We start from the raw sequence: 20,568 nt of genomic DNA on the forward strand, positions 1-20,568 counted from the left end.
AAATTGCTGTTGCTCCAAAATAGTTTATCGAGGAATTCTCAATTGTTGATCTTTAGTTTTTAACCTTCGGACATCGGACAATTCTTGCAACTTTATAACTGATTGCGTTTAGGACTATTCACTGCTTTCTTTATTCATTTTTTGAAACATATTTTTGTGCTGGTACGTCTTGTGGACACGTTAGTCATTCAATTTAATCGCCAGAAACTAAGTAAAATGATGATTTTTATATTACGGGTCAAAACAGACCCGGGCTCCGCCGGGCTTTGCCGCTAAGCAATGTATTAATAATTTGAATATGCTGAAGGCAATGTATAGACATTCATAGATTCTTTGAAGCTTTTGACTGTTCTAAATTTCGTCATGAATGCATAAGATCCGCAGTCTGATAAATTTCGAATTACAGTGAATTCTCGGTACATGTCATACCCGAGCCGTATTATGTTTACACTCCTCGGCGTCCGAGGCCTCTCGAGCTTCGGGGCCCCTCACGGGGTATACCCAGCGGTAGTGGGGATAACTCCGCGACGTTTATCATCCAGGCCTTGGCGACATATATAGAGAAATCACTGTATACGTTAGAGTCGGTACAGAAGTTCCCCGAAGGGTTAACAGCAGGTCTCGAGCGATCGTACGTCAGCGTTCCTCGGGTTGATCGCCGACTAGAGCGAAAGCCCATCGGCTAATTAATCGACTGTCTCGTATCGCGGCTCTCTCGTGGCGTTCAATATCATTATTGTTGTCGTGGCGCGATGCTACACCTCCCGACCGCAACGAGACTCGCTCGGTGCTCGCACAAAAGAAATATCGATCGATGAACACTGGAACACGTGCGGTACGTACAACCGTCTAGAGGAGACCGTACACGTGTATCGTGCATGCGCGCAGCTTTTCGTCCGTCGCGGCATGCACAGGGCACTTGTTATGTACAGAAGATGTTCGCTTGTGCTTGATGGAACGGATATAGCGATTGCCAGGGACACTGCCAGACGCCGAACGGTACGACCACGGTAGTGTCAATTAGGGCGTTCGCCCGAATTCGGCCCGAAAGCGATAAAAACACCCTTGGACTGTCGTACGAGCTGCATAGTATGGCGAAAGAAGTATCGATTCGCGGCTGAATGTGTGTCTCCGGGCCAAGATTGCCGAGCGAAATGATGTCGAGACTTGCACGACTTGAACGTTAAAAATTAGCTACTGTGATCAATTTTCGTTGACTTCCTTCTGATTAATTAGCGCTTGTCTTTCTTACAGCACTCTCTGCATTTTATATCCTGCATTTATAAGACTTTTTTTATATACATTTTATAAGACTTTCGTCTCGAATTAGCGTCAATGTTAAGGAAGAGATGCGAAATTTGTGTGCACGTTCGTCCGACAGTCGACGTGTTACTAATGTGTTTCTGTTGATGATAAAGTATCTTTGATTTGGCAACTCGTAGCAAGGGTACCGTTTGCGTCGTTAGTGTCGCCAGGAAGTCACTATACACATTCCATTTACTATACATCGTAATGAAGCCTGCAGCGGGTGCAGCCAAACGTAGGTTCTGTTCGGATATAGAATGCGATCAAGAGAAAGATTTGTTCTTGCAGACTCCTATCGATCTCCGACGTTCTGGTATTTTTTTTTCTTTTTTTGTAAAATAAAATGACAACTGTTGGCTTGAACTTTTAGCCGATGGAGAAATAAATACGAAGTTTTCTCGATCATCTTTTATTTTTGAGTTGTTTAGCCAAAACAGTTGTTCAGCCAACTGTTAACAAACAACAGTTGTACTTTTCACAGTTCTATTGTTTCATAAAAACCGCCGTATTAAATTGTACAAAATTTGTATCACTTAGCACACTATCTATCGGCAATTATTTCCTAATTTTTTAAAGTCTATGGACACAGATTTTTTAATAGATCCATCAGTAGCAATAGCAATTCTAATCGCGGACCCATAACTAACGCCTAATAACGTAATCATTTCATTCGGGATTAATGTATAAATTTTCAAGCTCTCGATATAAAACAATTCTTGAGAATCCTATTAATAAGCAGACAAAGTATTCGTACGCCCACGTTCACGATCATTTTCGCATTCTGTACCAGAGAGATCCTAATTTTGGTAGCGCCCTGCACAGTTCTCGGATACAGCGCAAGTAAGTGGACGCTCGTCGCTATCGTTCCGAGCTTCTCCAACGCAGGCGATTTCGCTTATGCTTACTACCTTCAACTTCAATAGATCTATATTTATATACGTATATATATAATATATACCTATATAGAATTCATCGATATTATATAGGTACGCGGATAAACTGCTTACGCGATTTATGTACAAATTATCACGGTTTCAGGTAGCCGAGAGGGTTATCAGTGTCACCACTGAAAGCGATCCACTGAACGTATCGGTCCGGGATTTTGATTCCCATTCGCGGATTAACGGTTTCAATTAGCCGAACACCAGCGTGAATTATTGCTACCTCGTCTCTCGCTTCGACGCGAATCGATCGATCGATGGGCCCCAATTGGTTCGCCCCGAGTGTGTCTAGACGGTTCCTACAGTCACTAGTTTATCATTAAGGCGAAATTTTATGGCTATGCAATCGTAAGGCGAAGTAGTCGTTTAAATGGTCGATGAGAGCGGGGCGAGTCGCGAGCTTCATCGATCGATCGATCCGCCGTCTCGAGACGCAACGACCGAGAGCCCGTATGTCGGCGACTCTGGACCGATACGAACCGATCTTTTCGTCTCAGAACAGTGGTTGATTAACGGTTCTTAGCGTTATTATTTATACAGCGCGGCGAAACACGGAAACTCCTCATCCTCCTCCCCTTCGTAGAGCGAATTCGTTTCCCTCCCACGTGTCGCTATTTATTCGTGTGCAGCTGAGTCACCTGATTCGCGGCGGATCTTTTCATCAACCGTCCACCGTACGAGACAACAGATTCTCGCAAAAAGTCACGCTGCCTCGAGTAGAACGTAACTTCTTATTCTTCTTATTTTTATTGCCCTGTTCGCGTCGCGTCGGGCTCGTCGGGAAGTTTTTTGAACAGACCCGAAGTCGACACTTCTAACGTAGAAAATTCTCTTTCCTCGGAGCAAATTATAATATCAATGGTAACGCGGCCCCGACGAGCACCATTGCGAAAGTGGTGAATATTAGTCGATTAATTAAACTACGCTCGGTGCGAAACATCGAAATTAGTCACAGCTGCGGCTTACTGTGTTTCGCACATTCTTGCGAGCTATTACTAAACTGCGATTTTATGTACAATTCAAAAGGAAATGTGCGAAATTCAATAAAATCGCGGCTGCATCGAGCTGTTTGTCCCGAGCTTGATAGCGTCGTTCGGAGATCAAATAGATTCGATCCTTCGTTCCAGTCTGCATAAATATTATATTTCATCAGTCGATTGATCAATGGCTGTGTATCAGCTCGAATGACTTTTGCTCGAATCGTTTCCTTATACAGCAGACGATTTCACGAGGTCGAAGGTTTCGAGTCGGGCGATTTTCACTTCGTGCATTTCATTTTTTTTCTTCTTCTTTTTTTTTTTTGTTTCGTTCCTCGCCCGTGTTCATCGATGAAACGGAAATGATCCACCGAGACGGTGCTTTCGCGAGAAGTGAAACTCAACGATACACTCTGAAAACACGTTTACGCGGTGTATTGGTTCTCCGAACTTGCGGCCGAGATGAACGCGAGTGATTCCTTTCTTCTTCGCATATCTCTTTTTTTTTTCTCTCTCGATATTCGTTTTCGCCTTCCTCGCTCGAAGGAGCACGCAATGAAACTTAAAATTTTTCGATTTTTTTATTTTTTTAAAGAGTGGGGTGGACCGCCTACTCTCTCACTAGCGTATGCGCACGATTTAGAATTATCTTTGCTAATTATTAATTAGTTAAATATCACAATCTATGATAAGAAGTTCGTGTGTACGTGTATGTTTGCGTGTGTATATGTAGATGTATATATGTATGAATAGTATGTATATGTACAGATACATATGCCACCAGTCGCGGCACGCTGGAAAAAAAAACAGACGGCGCGCGACGAAAATTAAGATTGAAATTGTTACAAAAATAAATAATCGTCTCGGAGGAGAGAGTGTGTATCTGTGTGTACAATAAGTTCATATGCAGAGTGCCCTTGAACCGTACGCTTATAGAATAGGCTAATAAAATTTACTAATAACAACGAGGAAGCTCGGAAAACATGGATCGGCAAACTAATCGTTCGCGAAACACTATATTTTCCCCATTCACAAACTTCTCGTTCTCGAAAACGGGACTCGAACAATCATAGTCTCTATTATTACAAACACGAAAGCCAAGATCCGGTCGTTATACAAAATTTATAGTTTCAATAATCGAAGACGTGTGCAATAAATTCAATGAAGCTTTTAAACTCCTCAACATTTACAATTATAATAGTAAATTACCTAGGTTAAATTAAATCACAATTCCGCGTCTCTGATCGAAGTCTATCTCTACAGCGGACGCTTTTTAATTGATTACTATTCGTTATTAATTTACTAAATTAGCGGAAGTCGTTTTTCGCTTCGAACGAAACCCCGTTTAATTACGAAATGTGATTTTATAAAACGACGAGTTTCCAATCCATGCTCTTTTCGAGGATTTTCTACTCTCTCCGACGAGTACCAGAAACAGTTTGCCGCTCGCAGTTCAAAGGCACGCCGCACGCTGAGGGACAGTTAACTGCTAATTAATATCGCCCGTTATATCCCGGCGAAACAATGCCTGTGCAATTTTGAGAGCTCTCGGAGAGACACGAATGGAGCACGGTTAATCCTAAAAGAAAAACGAGAAAACTAAATCGTCGTGGCACGGAAAATCATCGATCGCTAAACACTTCGAACTCCTGAACAACAATGTACACGTGGCGAACAGAAGCGGAGAGAACCGTGGAGAAAAAATAACGACGGTGCGCATCGATTGTATGCGGCTATTTATAATATATTTATATATGTATACGTAAAAATATTGAAGAGATCGTTGATCGATAAAAAAAATATATGTATATGTGTATGTATACTATGATTACGCGCAATGCACTCGCCTCCGAGCTATTCGTGGATGCAAATATTTGTGATCTACTTTTCGCAAATACCGTATCATCCTTGTTGACGAGGACCTCATCATCGTGCCTAAATCTATGCATCATTCGCCTCCTACGAACCTAACGTCATCATGGCCCTTATAATTTCGCTTATAATTTTAACAAGCTGAACCTAGTAGCATTGAAGCTCTTAAATTTTAACGTACATTTTTTCATCTCAAAACCCAGTTATGCTAGATCTGCTGTAACAGTACGTTGTAACGGACAACTTCCTAAGGCAGGACAACAGTTGCTTCCTAAAGGAAGAAGTCCAACCTAGTGATACACAATGAGAAGATCTTTCCCAAATACTGAACCAAAGGGACCGAGCTTAGAGGCATCTTCTTCCACAGATCCTAATCCAACAGCTGTTTCACTTGACCTCGTAAAATCCTTCACTTAGCGGTGCTTTTGTGGCTGTGAATTGTGAATGATTTCGAGGGGGACAATATTACAGTAGAATTAGCGATCCCCATCGAAAATAGAGAGCGAAAATACATTGCAGAATAATTGAAAATTGGAAATGTAATAAATTGCTACATAGACTGCGGATCTTTATGCATTTATAACAAAATTGAGTAGGTAAAATTTGAAATTATAGAAATTATTTGAAATTTCAATATACTATTTCTAATCTATTAAAATTAGCAGGTGAAGAAATAGCATTCCACTTGGTTTCTATTTCTTGTAATCGATGCAGACAATTTTTATTTTGCATAAAGATCCACAGTCTAGAATAGATACGTCGGAGGAGCAGAGAACCCTATAGCTGCACTGGAGGATAAAATTGTGAAGCTAGTGGCCACGACAAAGACTACCGAACAGTCAATCTGTGCTTGTACGAATGCGGGCATAAAATGCTTTTATACAAATTATTATTATGAGCAAAGCTGGAATACTTCCACAGAAGGCAAGTTCTGTTCCATCAACGATCTCTCTCCAAGTTCTAACATGGAGAGTAAAGGTATTCGCATTCTCCGTGTTGATTTAAGTTCACCCGGTGTATACAAGCACACCTTCCAAGTATCAGGTGGAAAGATAACAACGCTAGTACCCCCTGCCATTAGTTCCAGTTTTGACACCAGCTTCTTGTGTAATGGACACACAAGAGAACTGTATCCATCAATTTCATTTGTATCAGGTCGTTGCATATGTCCGACTTCAGAATACAAAGTGTTTCAATCAAGAAATACTATAATCAATCTACAAGTTAATCATATGTCGTTTGAAGGTACAAAGCTGATCTTTTAAGTCCTGCCTTTAATTTGAATTAAAACAGGTTTTGAGATGAATCTGAGCTTCTCTTCAAATGTGTCCAAGAATCTTTCAACGACGATTGAGATGTGAAATACGTAAGTTTAAAAAGATGTCACCATGATGCTAGATGTATAGGGTATAAATGATGCGTATGGAGATAATGTGGTTCTCGCGAAGAAGGTTGATGCGGTATTCGCGAACAGAGAGACAAAATTACTTGTATCTATGAACAGTTCAGAGCCAGGCACATTGCATACGTATTTACAGGCAAGACCTTCCGTTCGTAGACCGAAACATGAAGCACGAGTTCAAAGGACTATACCTCGGTCCAGGAGAACGCGATGGAAACAACGAACGTGCATTTTTATTCAGTATGATCAATTAATATTTACCACTAATACTCCAAACTATCTTTCAAAGGGCAAACTTGCATTCTTTAGAATATCTACTTTAAGATAGCCTTTTCTCACAACGACAAAGATACCTTGAGTCGCAAACAAATAAAATGAGTCGAGTACCCCTAGAAAACTCTCGTTAGACGAATCTGGTTTAATGAATTGAACCCGAGACGCACTCAAACGAAACTCAAACGTACATAACATTTTTATCTACATTCTTCGAGTAGCCGACGGAACCAAAAATTTGATTAAAAATTACTCTAAATCGTCCCGCAGCGTCTACATCATTAATTTCCCTTTCGAAGCTGATACTTCTTGTTAACAGATTAAAATGTGTTATTCGATTCGCCATAGCAGATCTTTCCGCGATTATATAAAAATAGCTGCACGCTCGTAGGATCCATCCTGGTCTTGTGCGCTCAGTATATCCCTTGGCCTGTCTCCGTTCCGTCAATCGGTCTGTCGCGACTCTGTTCGACTAAATTGGGCTATTTACACGACGGTACCCCCTATGGTTCTTTGTTATCTCTATTTACAATAAAAGTTAATGGTGTACGCGCGTCTCGAAAATGCACTCGACGGCGTCGTCAAGCGTACACTAGCAACGCTGCTATTGCGAGTCGTCGACGTACTGTACATACACGAATTCATTGAACCGCGGTCGCACCGAATGAATGCCATGGAATTCAATATCCTTCCGACCTATCGTCCCTTCCGAACGAAAAACCTCTCCCGACTCGCAGACAAATATTTCAAACGCTAGCCTCCCTGTCCCGGACGAGACTGCGGGATCAAATGCAACTAGAGCCGAACCTATCCCGAGAAGAGAAACCATACGTCGACGGTGACGACGCAATAAGGTACAAGTCCATCCAGCAAACGTACGATTCGTAACCTCGAACGGTTTACCACTCGATTATGCCCTTACCGACGACCGTATCATCCCTTCGACTCAAGGTCAGAGCGAAATACCAAAACAACCGTCAGACTTGCTTAGGAACTAAATTTGTGATCACTGTTGGCTTTGCTCCACAGCGTATAGTTTCCCAACCTTTTTTTCCCCACAGCCTCTTTTCAGTTTTTTCTTTTTTTTTTGTTCTTGTTTTTGTGTTTCGATTAGAATGATAAAGAATGACTCTAGAAACTAAAATTTGAACGCCTCTACGGCGCGTGAGAATTCGCTGGTTCGCTGGCGCAAAATCAAAATATCGTCAAGTTTATTATCAACAGATATATAGTCCTGCTCGGCGCGAAATGGATCGATAACAGAGATGTTCGTCGCGCAACCAGACGCACCGTCGTCGTCGTCGTCGTCGTCGTCGCCGCTGTGTTTCGCTCTGACGTTAAGTCGAAAACGAATGACGGATGATACTCTGCTGATGATTTTGGTTAAAAAAAAAAGAGAGAAAAAAAAACAGAAAAATATTCTGCGTCGCGAAAATGAATTTGTCAGTCGGTAGCCTAAGCTACTTGATGATGTAATACTCTGAGAGGGTACGCCATTAGTCGCGGCACTCGACTTTCGCACGGTAAGAAATACAGGGTGGCGCAAAACACGTGGTACAGACCGAAATCTAATCGGGCAATTGATTCGTTAAAAAGAATAAATAATTCATTAATTCGTTAATTCTAGTTGATTACTCGTTCGTGGATCGCGAATTCGTCGCCCTCGGATGGCGAATTGTCCGGCGCGTTACTAATAGAACGTTCATTACCGCTACGGATTGATGTTGGTCGCCGCCAACACACATCAATTAAATAATACAATTCTAATCCTTAAGAAAACGATAAATATTAAATTAATAAATCATTGATTCACGAGAGCGGATCGCGTTCGTCGGGGCGGACCACGAATTCTGGAACACCCTGTTGCAACGAGTAGCATCATTGATACAAGATGCCAGTCATTCAAGGATAACGACACGTCGTTTCCGCGCGACGCGACGTTCGCTACAGAATCGCGCGTCGACAGGAGAACCCGAGGAATGTTTTGCAATAAAACGCGAACTCGAAGGATTGGCTTCGCGAGCAACAAAACTCGCCAACGAACAACAAAAAATTCATTCACAATAAATCAGGAAAATCAACATTCCCTTCGCGGAAACCTAATGATTCGTTTCTAGTTTTCCAAACGGCGCGTCCAAAACGAATAGTACGCGCGCGAGAAATGTGGCCGCGGAAACGATCGATGATCGTGTCGCGGTTGTCGATCCGACGCAAAACGTCGACGTATGTTGCTGTACGTAGAGACAGTTTCACGGACGACACGTGCGTAAGAAGAACATCTAGCTCTGGTCTCGGGGCGTAATTTCATGCAGCGAACGATTCCACGATTCCAAAAAAGACATTAGCCGGCGCATTCCCACCGTGCGCATGCTGACATCAATGTTTTCACCCCGTAACATCAAGACTTGCCCCAATCTCGACAGGCTTCGGACCTAGCTGCTCGACGGCGGCGAGGACGACCATGTAAAATAGGATGTCGAACGTAACAGGAGGTAGAGATAAACGCCCAGGGCGCACGGTCCTCAGCCTGGAGTGGGTGGGGTCTTATGTCAGTGAATATTAAAGTTGTACTGCTTACGGCTGGACGAGATACGGAGCCACCGGCTGACCGCCAGTGGCTCCGGGTGACAGTTCGACCAAGATATGTCCCCGAAATGGGGATAGGGTGAGGACGCTGTCGTAGCCTCGACCTGTATCGCCGTAGACAAGTCCTGTTGGTAATCGAGTTTGGTCCTCTTCGGTTGTCGTTGGTTCACGGGGCTCAGGTGCGTCGCGTGGTTCAGTCTCTTGCCATTGATCTGAGGCGGGTGCTGTTGCTGTTCCAGCTGTTCCAGCTGTTCCAACTGCTCCAGCTGTTCCATAGGCTCGAATATCAGGCTCGGCATCGAGGCTTGTACCTGGTAACTCCTAGACAACGGCGAGTGAACGATATTGTTCGAGCGTGGTAACTGGACAACCAACTGCGACTTATCCTTGTAGACCGGCGAGTAGATGGTCGTCGCAGCTTCCGGATCGATCTCGACCGGCGTCTCAGCCTCCAGAACGGTCGTGACCAATGGTGGCTGTGTGCAAGTAGCTGGCAGTGTTGCTGGCACAACCGGTATCGCCGGGGACGTTGTGCTTGGTATCAGCGTGGCAACGGACGACGGGGATTCCTCGTTGGTAGCCGGCAACGGCGAGAGCGACGGCAGAACCACCGATATCGGGCCCATCAACGAACTAGACTGCGAGGAACCGGTCGAGTTCACTATCGACGATTCCAGGCTCCTCAGCTCCTCGTTGGCGAAGTCCTCTTCGAGCTTAGTCTAAAAAAGAGAATCGTTGGCGACTCGCAATAAAAATTGTAGAGCCCTTACGAGGTGTTGGCGTTTAACTGCCCAAAAGAAACCATGCCTTACAGGTTTAGTGGAGCCATGCGGGGCCAGACACCGATAAAGCAAATCAACAGCCTGCAATAACAAAAACAGAAAACAGGTATCAACCGACACCCTTCTTGTTCGATCTGCTGTCGCAGCTGACTCGTCTGGCTCGATCGATCCATGTTCGTCAGCGACGCTTGTCTAACATACTTTTCATTCTTTTGTTTTTCTTTTCTTTTCGTTTTCAATTTTTCAGCTTTACGCAGGAGGCTTTCTAGCCTCCATGTTCCGTCCAGCGCGTCTTAAGAGATCTACGAAAACTAAGAAGGATATCTAAATAGGGTATTGACTGATACCTGATGGCTAGACTACAAATCTTTATTCATAGCTTCTTCACTAGACTCTGGATGTTTATGCATAACCATTGGGTCCCAGACAGACATTCGCGTCATGATTAGGTGATCTCAAAAATGGATTTTTCAATTTGCATATTTTACGTACGTATATTTCTCTATTAATAATAAAAAATATAATAATATACATGTAGACGTTGATATACGTTTGTAAGAACCGTTCCAAATATGTAAACTGTAGAAAGTCAAAGCTAGCCTAAGAAATTATAAAAAATTGTAAAAGTACGAATATGCTCCCGTCACATCTTGCGATGTTGAGAGGCCATTTTCCGCATATAAGTCAATTTTATCTGATAACGTCCTTGACCGTTGGAAACGAAGAAAATATTATTGTTGCGCGTTGTGATGCAAATTACAAATAGTGATAAATATTATACAACTATTCTGTATCATGTAATACTGTATCCTATGGCGTTATATTGTACTATTGTCAATAAACTTTGTTTATACTTTACATACTTTTTGTATATATCTTGTATATTCCGACATATAAAATTTGCGTAAACATCCGCAGTCTATTCGTGAATATCGAACGAGAAACTAATGCGTTCGAGATAGCTCTGATATTATTGAAACTGAGCGTCGTGATAAGTAAACTCACAACATTTTTTCAATGTTACTTCGAATCTAATTAATATCACGAACGGTCGCCAAATGTCAATGATCGTTTCGAATGTGTTCTCGTGTGACTGGATTCACCGTCGAAAATCAGAGTCTAACTTTCTCGAAGTTTGTTTAGAAAAGTGCTAATTTGCGTAAACATTTGCAGTCCATTGATGGCGCTCTTGATCGTCCGCACGCCATGGCTCGACTAAATTTTGATGTACACAATTTGCTGATTTACCGTGCCACCTGTTGTCCCAGAGATCTAGTTTCTCTGCTGGCGATACCGAAGCGATCGATATCTCGATACACGTTCGTGGAACTGGCGAATATCACGGCCACGAGGAGATTCGTACATTTCTTAAAGACGCCACGGAATTTTATCCCATAGGAAGATGTATGCTCGACGCTCAACCATTTCGAATCTAATTTAGTTAAACGAACAAAAGAAGGAAAGCCTCTTCGCGTTCACTCATAAAATTTTCGCGACTCGCGTTAGGCTTCGCGAGATTCTCGCCACGGTGACATAACTTTAACAAGCTTGTTCTACACTTTTAAGCTTTCCAAAGCCGTTGGACATTTCCATTCTGAAAATTCCGAATCCTGACAATCGCGTGATCAAATGTTTCCCATGGATTCGTAACGGCAATGAATATACGGCGAGCCTATTGTTCTGAGATTTCCATTGAAACTGCGCAAATCTACATTCAATTCCGTTCCCAGCTAATTAATTTATATCAAACACGTACAGATAAATATTACAGATCACATCTTTGACAAAATACTATTCAAACGTTGACGGAACGTCAAATTCAATTAATTCGATCATTTCACGGATTTCCGGCTCACGTGTTTTCACCGTTAATATCCGAAAATGTACACACAAATTCAACAATTACCAGACCATGCAATCACTTTCACAAATACACGATTACGGGGGAAAAGAAAATACTTATTACTTGGAAAGAGGAGTAACAGAAAGAAACAAAAAGGTAATTTGCACAAATAATCTGATCGAACTACATTTGCTCCGAAATTCTCACGAAAATACGAACGGTCGATAAAGATTTATAACGCTGGAAACTTTTCAACGTCAATGAGAGTTGTTGCTGGATTGAAACTGAACGTTTTTACTGCAGCGAATGGAAAAATAAAAAAAAAAACTTTCGTTTCTTTTGAATCGTACAAATTGCAAAAAACTTGAATGTCGTTTCAAGAGTTGAATTATCGAGGTCGTAACCCTTTCGCTACATACTATCAATATGTTCAGGCGTATTAATAATTTTGTACTACATTCTCACAGTTTGCTCATTTCTTGTTTTAAAAATGGGAACACTGCAATTTTATAAAATCCACCCAGAACAATTGCGAAGATCTATAAATTTATTATAAAGATTAACTTCACGCTTAAAAATTGAGTTGATTAACTGCCAAGATGGACCGATTATATTAACATTATATTTGTGGACAACAATTTTATTCGGAATTTTAATATTATATCCATATCATTGTATTCATTGAAATCAACAAAAATAGCTAACAAAAGATAGGATAAGGGACCCAATTACTTTAGGCGTAGCAATTACCCATATTAATGCATTATTATTTATAATCATTTTTAAAGCATAATGAATATTAAAAAAGAGATATTAAATTTTTTTCGTTAAAATCAGGTAATGTATACATGTTATATGTCCCTTTTTAAATATTCATTATACATTAAAAATAAGTATAATTAATATAGGCACAGTAATTGACTCCCTGACCCTATGTACGAATTTCGTAGATCTAATATCAATATAATAAATACATTCAGAAACTGTTTTCGTTTCGCTAAAAAATACTTATTGAAATACAATTATTGAACAAAAAAGGAAACAAATAATCAATCTTTCCAAGACTAAAAGTTATTCTATGAATTTCTTCTGCGCAGCGAAAGGGTCGAATAAATCAGTGACCTCTTTCTCGCTCAATAAAATACAAGTTCGTAGTTCTAGCGAATTCAAAATACAGTAATGCCTCGATACATGTAAAAACATTAAGACTGATGCGTCACTTATATCGTGCACAGACACAATTCCTTGATCTCTTAACTCTAGCGTCGAACGTAGAAAATGATAAACAGGTAAACAAAACATCTACACGAACCATTTTTGTTTCCAAATATTTTTAAATCCATGAAATTTTTATCAACATATTCGTGGCATTTTTCCGATTGAAACGACACAATTTGGATCACATTTTTAATTCACGATACAGCAGAACCTCGATTATCCGAACCGATATCAGAATTTCTCCTCTTCCGAATACGCGTTGCACATGTAAATAATTTCATCTAAAGCACATGTAACACGGCTTGTTGTTCAAATCAATAAAAATTTAATCAGTTAATCAATTCCAATTTAAATTCAGTTATCGTCAATTCGGATAATCGAGGTTCTACTAAATCGTCAATTAAATAAATAAATAGGATAGAAATTGTACCGTGTTTGGTATCAATTTAATCAGAAAAATGTCACAACTATATTCGTCAAAGTTTCATTACTTGGAATCGGTATTGTTTCAGTGATATCACAGTGACTCACAGTAATACAGTTTTTTCTCGATATACGTCGCACATACCTGGCTGATAAAGTGTAAACACAATACGGGTCGGGGACGACGATTATCGTGGATCAAAGAATAGTATCTCCTGGACGATATGTTGACATATATCGAAAAAACACTGTATTCGGACACCTTTAAAAGGACGCTTCCTTTTTGAAATATTGGACCGTACAGTTTTCCTTGTTTTTTTTTCTTTGTGAGAAGTTATAACAATTAGTTTATTACACGACGAGAACAAAAAATTTTGAAAAAATTGCAATTTGTCGGAATTACAGAGAAAACATTAAAAGTTGTTGTTCACAACCTTTTTATGTGGGCCTATATTGAAAACTTTGAAAAATACATTTCGTAGATACGTATCAATCGTACATATTCTAGAAATCTCATCAAAATGAAAAATGATTCACTGTATCTAATGATGTATCGTGTTGCTTAATATCATGCAGATCTGTTTCGCACATATGGAGACATGACCGTACCACGAGTTGTACACTCTATTGTGCAAGGAGTCACAGGAACCAGAAGACGACTGTACCGCGCGAAAAACAACAGATCACACGGTGATCAGATCAGGGATGCAACAGAGACGATCGTAGGTGACCGAGGGACAGAGGTAGATTGGTGGCTCTTACCTTTGGCAGTGGATACGTGTCTGGCAGCGAGAGAACAGGTGGCGAACTGGGTGCGTCGGTTTCGGCGGTCAAGCCGGGGGTGTTTGGTGTTAGAGGGTTCAAGTTGGCGGTAGCCGAGGAGACGGTGACGGTGCCGGTGACGGTGACTTTCGCCGGCCGATTCGGGACCTCCTTCGAGGCACGGTGGTCGGCGAGTAGCTTGTCGAAGGTTTTGCTCCTGCCGACGACCGTCCGCCGCAACGAGACCGTGTGCGCCTTGCAGGTGAGCGACCTGGTGCACGGTTTCCCGGTCTCCTCGTTCCAGACCCCGCAGTGCCGGTCGGGATCGTACTCGCGATCCTTGAGCAACGACCGGTCCGTTTTGAGCCTTTTCCGGCGAGGCTGGCCCGCTGTTCCCGGGCTTTTCACGGGACTCGAGGACACCACCGGTCCGATCGCGTTCGTCGTCTGCACCGGAAGAGACTCGAGCGGCGACCTCGGCGACGAGTTCACCGGCAACGACGCTGACAAACCCGCTGGCACTATCGGCTGTTCCCCAGCTCGTTTCACGCTCGTGTGGTTGATCTTGTTCCCGGTGGTGATCTGCGACGGCTGTTGTTGTTGTTGCTGTTGTTGTTGTTGCTGCTGTTGCTGTTGCTGCGCCTTCTTCAGCTTCGACACCTTGCAATACGGCGTTTTCACAGGAGGCTTTACGGCCGGAGTGGAAGGAGGCGGGAAAGTGACCGTGCCGGAAGGATGCCGACTTTCTGCAGCAGAACATCGGGCCACGTTTAGAATATTCTCATGCAAATACACGTAGGGACAACGCACCCCGAACTAGATTTTCTCTAACCCTTTCGTTACTGTTGCCTTTGAAATTATGCTTCCGGTGTACTGTTGAAACCTATAGGCGCGCTCCCATTACGTTGCTCGAGATGAACTGAAGGCGCCTATAGGCGTACGGAATAGGGTACACGTAGACTCCCGTATAATGCGATTAGAAAATTGTTTATTAAGACTATACAGGGTGACTCATAAATACAGTCGAATACTACGGGGAGTAAATCTACAAGCCAAAACAAGGAAAAAATGTCATAGGAATATGTGTTCGAAATTTTGTCTGCTTCGCATCGATGGACATTATTTGTAAACATTAGATAAGGTCAAGACGCACTAACACGTACAGTATCGTGTGTAGACAGGAGGCGGGCACTTCGAACATTTTCTTTAAATTAACCATATCACAAAAACTAACTTCATATAACGTTTTTTACTTGTTTTGGTGTGTAGATTTACCCCCTGAAGTATTCGAATGTATTTATGAATCGCCCTGTACACGAAGGGAGGGGGGTGTCCCATTCCAAGCGATTCCCTCGAATATCTCTGAAATTGTTAATGATATCGAAAAGTGTCTCAAACAAAAGTTATATGGTTTCGAGGGGAGCACAATTCTACGTTAATAGATTTTTGTAGGTGGAGGAGCAGAGAGTGTATGAAGGTCACTTTGAATTTTTGTAATGGAACCATGTATGTATGTTAACCTTCTTATATCGAAAAACTATTGGTTTAGGTGATGTTTCAATTCTAATACTACGAAATAGCACTAGCGGTGCAATATTCACTAGTGACACATTCTTTTTTAACAGTTTTGTTGTCGTGTTATACGGGAGCCTACTGTAGTTGTTAACCCTTTGCACTCGAGTGGTGACTCTGATGCACCACTAGAAATTATTGTAGCATTATTTCAAAGAAATTACAAAAAATATTACAAAATTTCTATTTAATAGATTACTAAACATTTAATTATTGTATGTGGTAATCGGATTAGTTTCGTATGAATAAAATGAAAATATTCCAAGACGGAAGAAAAATTTAGTTTTAAAATGAAAATAGCGCCGAGTGCAAAGGGTTAATCGGCCATATTAAGCATCGTACATGAAGAATAGGCTGACCATTGTGCTCATTCAAGCGTATAGGAATTTTTTAGTAGGCAATTCTTATTTTTAAGCAATTTACATTCATTAAGGCTGGCTACTGGGCAAGAGACAAACTGGAGTATATTTACTTTAACTTTTTTTGTTTAGTTTAGGTTTAGAATCAACATCTTTGGTTATTAGCAACTACCGAGTGGTTGAGTCTCAACGTTGTTTATTACATGTTTTTTAACACTGAGGGTTTCTTTTAATTCTGACGAAATCTTGACTTTCCTTCTTGCACAATTTAGTGTTGGACAATCCCGAAAGATACGATTTACTGTCAATGATTTGAACGAACATTAAAAAAAGTTTAGTTTTATTGTGAAATTAACATATGTACTAACAATTCAGTGCAAAATACGAATAAATAAATAATGTGAGTTTAATACAATAAGATTCAGTGTTTTGACCATTTTAATATACTTTCTGAAAAATTTTGCATACAACAATGTAGGTCGCGGTTGAATTTCTATCGTATGCCGTGCGCAATATGTATCAAAATTTATTGAGTCGAAAGAGTTAATTAAACAACCAAACGACCGATTTTTACACAATTTTAGTATGATTTGATGCCGTAAAATATATTCGACGGGTATTCTTTTTATATCTGCAGCAGTCCACTTTGAAAAAACATTTTTATATACAGAACTCAACTACTTTTTAGCTTGAATTTTTTGTGAATTTTCGTTGCAAATTGTTGTTTTTAAGAATTCTTATGTAAGTAATTTTATTCAATTAGAATTTTATATAATTCACTTAAGTTATTTCAGGGCAGGATGAAAATAGATTTTGTGTACAAAGGCCCAGACAATGTTTGAAAACAAAAACGCATTGCTAAGGTAAAGCTAATCCGAGAAACAAGAAAAACAAAAAAAAAACAATAAAGAGCATAGAATACAGATTGCACACTTTTCTAGCATTGCTTATACAATTCTTTAGCATAATATACGAATAATTTATGCACAGTTCTTTTCAAAATTTATTCCAACACAATTGAGCTGCAGCTTAAAACATGTTTTACTAATATTAACATTTTCCGAGATATTTTACCAAACATTTCTAGCTTCAAAAACTATTTTCACCTACTCAAAATGTAGACTTGCAGATACAAAAAGATACTTGTAGAATACATTTTGAGCATTCTATTATACTAAAAGTGCATAAGATCAGTGTGTGTGTTGCTTGTCTGTTTTCACTTTTTAGGCTCAGAAGAGGTGCTTATGAATGCTAAATACTAAGTCAATACATTCAGAAAGCTTAATAATATGCTATTTACATGATACTTAATTGGAGCATGAATTTGAGTGGATGATGTACATATATCCATTGATGCTAGTTTCTAATATTACCAGTTTCTTCTTTTGAAATGGATCTTGAATGTGTAGTTAAAATTAGAATAGTCTCTTGTGAAATGGCGTGTTTGTTCAAATATCAAAACCAATGTAAGGAATAATACGTCTAAATAACATACCCATATGCTGAATAAGGGCTTGTGGTTTGACTATGGCATGGCATGTTTCGCATACAACCGTGTAAAAAGTATCTCTTTCTGGGCAGAATCCATATAAATCAATGTCTGAAACAAAAATTACTTAGTTAGAGGAAAAGCGTAAATTATGCACGTCAGATTATCTTGTACTCAAGATACTGAATCAAAACAGCACGTATTAAATATTAAAAAATCTTTACCTTCTGCCGCAAGGCGTGTAACAGAGGTGGAACGTTGACCGTCTCCTTCGTCATCACCTAAAACAAACCAAGTCCTTTTATGAAACACATAGTACAATATTCAATGCATGATATAAATATACACTTTATCCAAAAATCATTTCAAATCTACAAAACATATGTCATTAACTTCATAGATACTCTACAACCATTTATATAGAGAAAGAAAAAAAAGTAAGGAAAAGAAAGTATCGCATCTGATTCTTTACGTAAAATGAAAGCATTCAAATTCCTTCCACTATATTTATAACTACTGTATCACTGCAGATTACAATTTATTCTATTTTTCCCATGAAATCCTACCATCATTCATCCTTACCATTCACGAAAGCAAAATATGAAATAAAAAACACAAACTTCTGTGTAAACAGAGTTTATTATGTTTACATTTTTTACATGCACAATCTCTCCAAAAAATATCCCAGGGAAGGGGCGAAAGAGACGGAAAGATCGAATATATAACAAATACGATAGTGTACATATATGTGTATATATGTATATATATATGTAATTATTTCAAGGGCAATGGAGGGATCAGCGATCGCGTCCGCTCAAGATCGTTAGACCGGGGGATCGAACGGAAGATCCATGTCAGACCGTCTGCGGGCCGTTTGTTTTTCACGGTCGGTATTCTGTTTCTGAATTACATAAGTGTCAAGTAAAAAGGTATGCGACGAGGCTCGCGTTGGTTGATCGCGGATCTAGGGGTGATCGACTTTGCCGGGCGATCATCGGCGACGTTCTTTACCCCGAGATAAAAATGGTGTGCGAGGGGGGTAGACGGTAACGTGACGGGGCCGTGCGTCAAGTCCGCGAACAAAGGAGCATCGAAGTTGAGGTTAGGTAGACTGTAGCTGGACGCTCGCCGTTGTCGCGTTCGGGCCAGCGACAGCGAACGAACGAACGAGCTTCTCGATGATTATTGCAGCGCACTTACTCAACGGCTTGTCTCGTCCGATTCTTTCGATCCAGCTGGACCAGGGCTGGCCGTGAAAGAATGTTGGGCTGTCACTTCCCGACATTGCCAGTGGCGCTCGCGTTGTGAATGAAACACGATGCGATTTCTTATGTGTATATAGCGAGGCGAAAGTGTTTTGGGTGCCGGGCCGCGTGGACTGTCAGGTACGGCGGATCGCGTGCAGTCGTCTGCCTTTCCCTCGACACGCCGATTTCTCGAACACATTTAGCCCCTTTGATGAATTACGCGTCCCGTTTGATGAATGGAGAAAAGCTACCGTACGCGGATCCCGTCTGGCATACCCCTGTCGGGAAACATCTCCGGAACGGTTCGAGAGATTTTTTTTATGTCGCCTTCTTGCTCGCCTGTACGCCCGAGTACGAGTAACACGCTTCGGCGTACCGCACGCACGCACGGTTATTACTGAGATTCTCGCCGCTGCATTGGACAGACTGACCGTGACGTCACTGACGTGCAGCCGACTTACCCGTGCGCAACTGGGACGGCGATCCAATCAGATGCCGCCGTTTCCTACACCGTGTCGTGCCTCGTTGTCGCACCTTATTGGCTGTCGCGCGCCGCTCAGCAGGTGGATTGAACATTTAAATATCTTTTTCGTAAATCAAATCTGTTTCAGGCAGAAAACTTTGGAACACCATGTATTAGAATCACTTTAGCTTTTCTTATCATGAAAACTTTCGCTATGCACGCTTGTATCTATTTTAATTCTTTCGGAGCTAGGTATTCAAAATCAAATTCCGAAAGATTCAAAGCGGTTCACAGAACGCCGCGATGTCAGTCGATACTGATTCTTAAGACTTTATTCGCGGCTTTCTCCATTTCGTTATTTCTCACAAAATCGGACACTCTACCGATTCAGATTTTATTCAACTTTGGTACGTTGTAGCCTTTAGGACATCTGAACGAATATCAAAGGATTTTTCGAAATCTTAAAAATAGTTTTGCAGACGTGTAAAGTGCTTTTTTTCATTCAATTATAAAGGCTGAACTAACAAACCAATGAAAATGAGTTTTCAGATGCTTATAGTGAAAATATAAGCCTATCTAATAAAAGTTATTTCAGTTGGAAAACATTTTTTTCACCATTTATTTTGCAATTGTTTTAAACAAATGCGATGTTTACGTAGCAGGGAAAAATTGAAAAACTTGAAAGAAATTAGGATATAGCCCCAAGTGTCTCTTTTGCAAACCCGTTTTTAAAAATAGGGTAGTTTAAAATTCGCGAAATGAAAATTATTTGAAGTGAACGCTGCACCACGATATACATATTCTTTTGGACAACCGACGCGAGGGACGAGCAGCGGCCTGGCGGCTATACCTGCCGTTGCATTGTTATACTATATATGCGACCGTTGCCTGATTTAATACCCGTACAAATTATTTGGAAACCGGACTCTTTGTCGATAATATTAATTGTTGGAAACATTTACTAGCACTGCTCACTGGAACACGTTCCACTGGGAAATTATATATGGTAGAAAGTGTGAAGGACGTGTATTATGTTTTATAATCAATAACTAAA

General features: G+C 40.8%; 1 protein-coding gene across 1 annotated transcript; it reads right to left on the reverse strand.

The window, feature by feature from the left end:
• Window positions 1-9,270: 9,270 nt before the first annotated feature.
• On the reverse strand, window positions 9,271-19,636 carry LOC143352264 (uncharacterized). The gene is made up of 5 exons (XM_076784592.1): window positions 19,005-19,636; window positions 18,029-18,085; window positions 17,811-17,915; window positions 14,385-15,130; window positions 9,271-10,075 (listed from the first exon to the last, which is right to left on the reverse strand). The coding sequence occupies exons 1-5, from the start codon at window positions 19,087-19,089 to the stop codon at window positions 9,320-9,322; spliced, it is 1,749 nt and encodes a 582-aa protein (XP_076640707.1). The 5' UTR covers window positions 19,090-19,636; the 3' UTR covers window positions 9,271-9,319.
• Window positions 19,637-20,568: the final 932 nt, after the last annotated feature.

Source organism: Halictus rubicundus, chromosome 3 (assembly GCF_050948215.1).
Source record: "Halictus rubicundus isolate RS-2024b chromosome 3, iyHalRubi1_principal, whole genome shotgun sequence".
Classification (NCBI taxonomy): Eukaryota; Metazoa; Arthropoda; class Insecta; order Hymenoptera; family Halictidae; genus Halictus; species Halictus rubicundus.

Coding starts and splice junctions, on each gene's coding strand:
- LOC143352264 (XM_076784592.1), bottom strand. CDS start 19,089: ATGTCGGGAAGTGACAGCCCAACATTCTTTCACGGCCAGCCCTGGTCC. Junction 18,086..19,004: donor CGGACGAGACAAGCCGTTGA/GTAAGTGCGCTG, acceptor GGTTTGTTTTAG/GTGATGACGAAGGAGACGGT. Junction 17,916..18,028: donor TACACGCCTTGCGGCAGAAG/GTAAAGATTTTT, acceptor TTTTTGTTTCAG/ACATTGATTTATATGGATTC.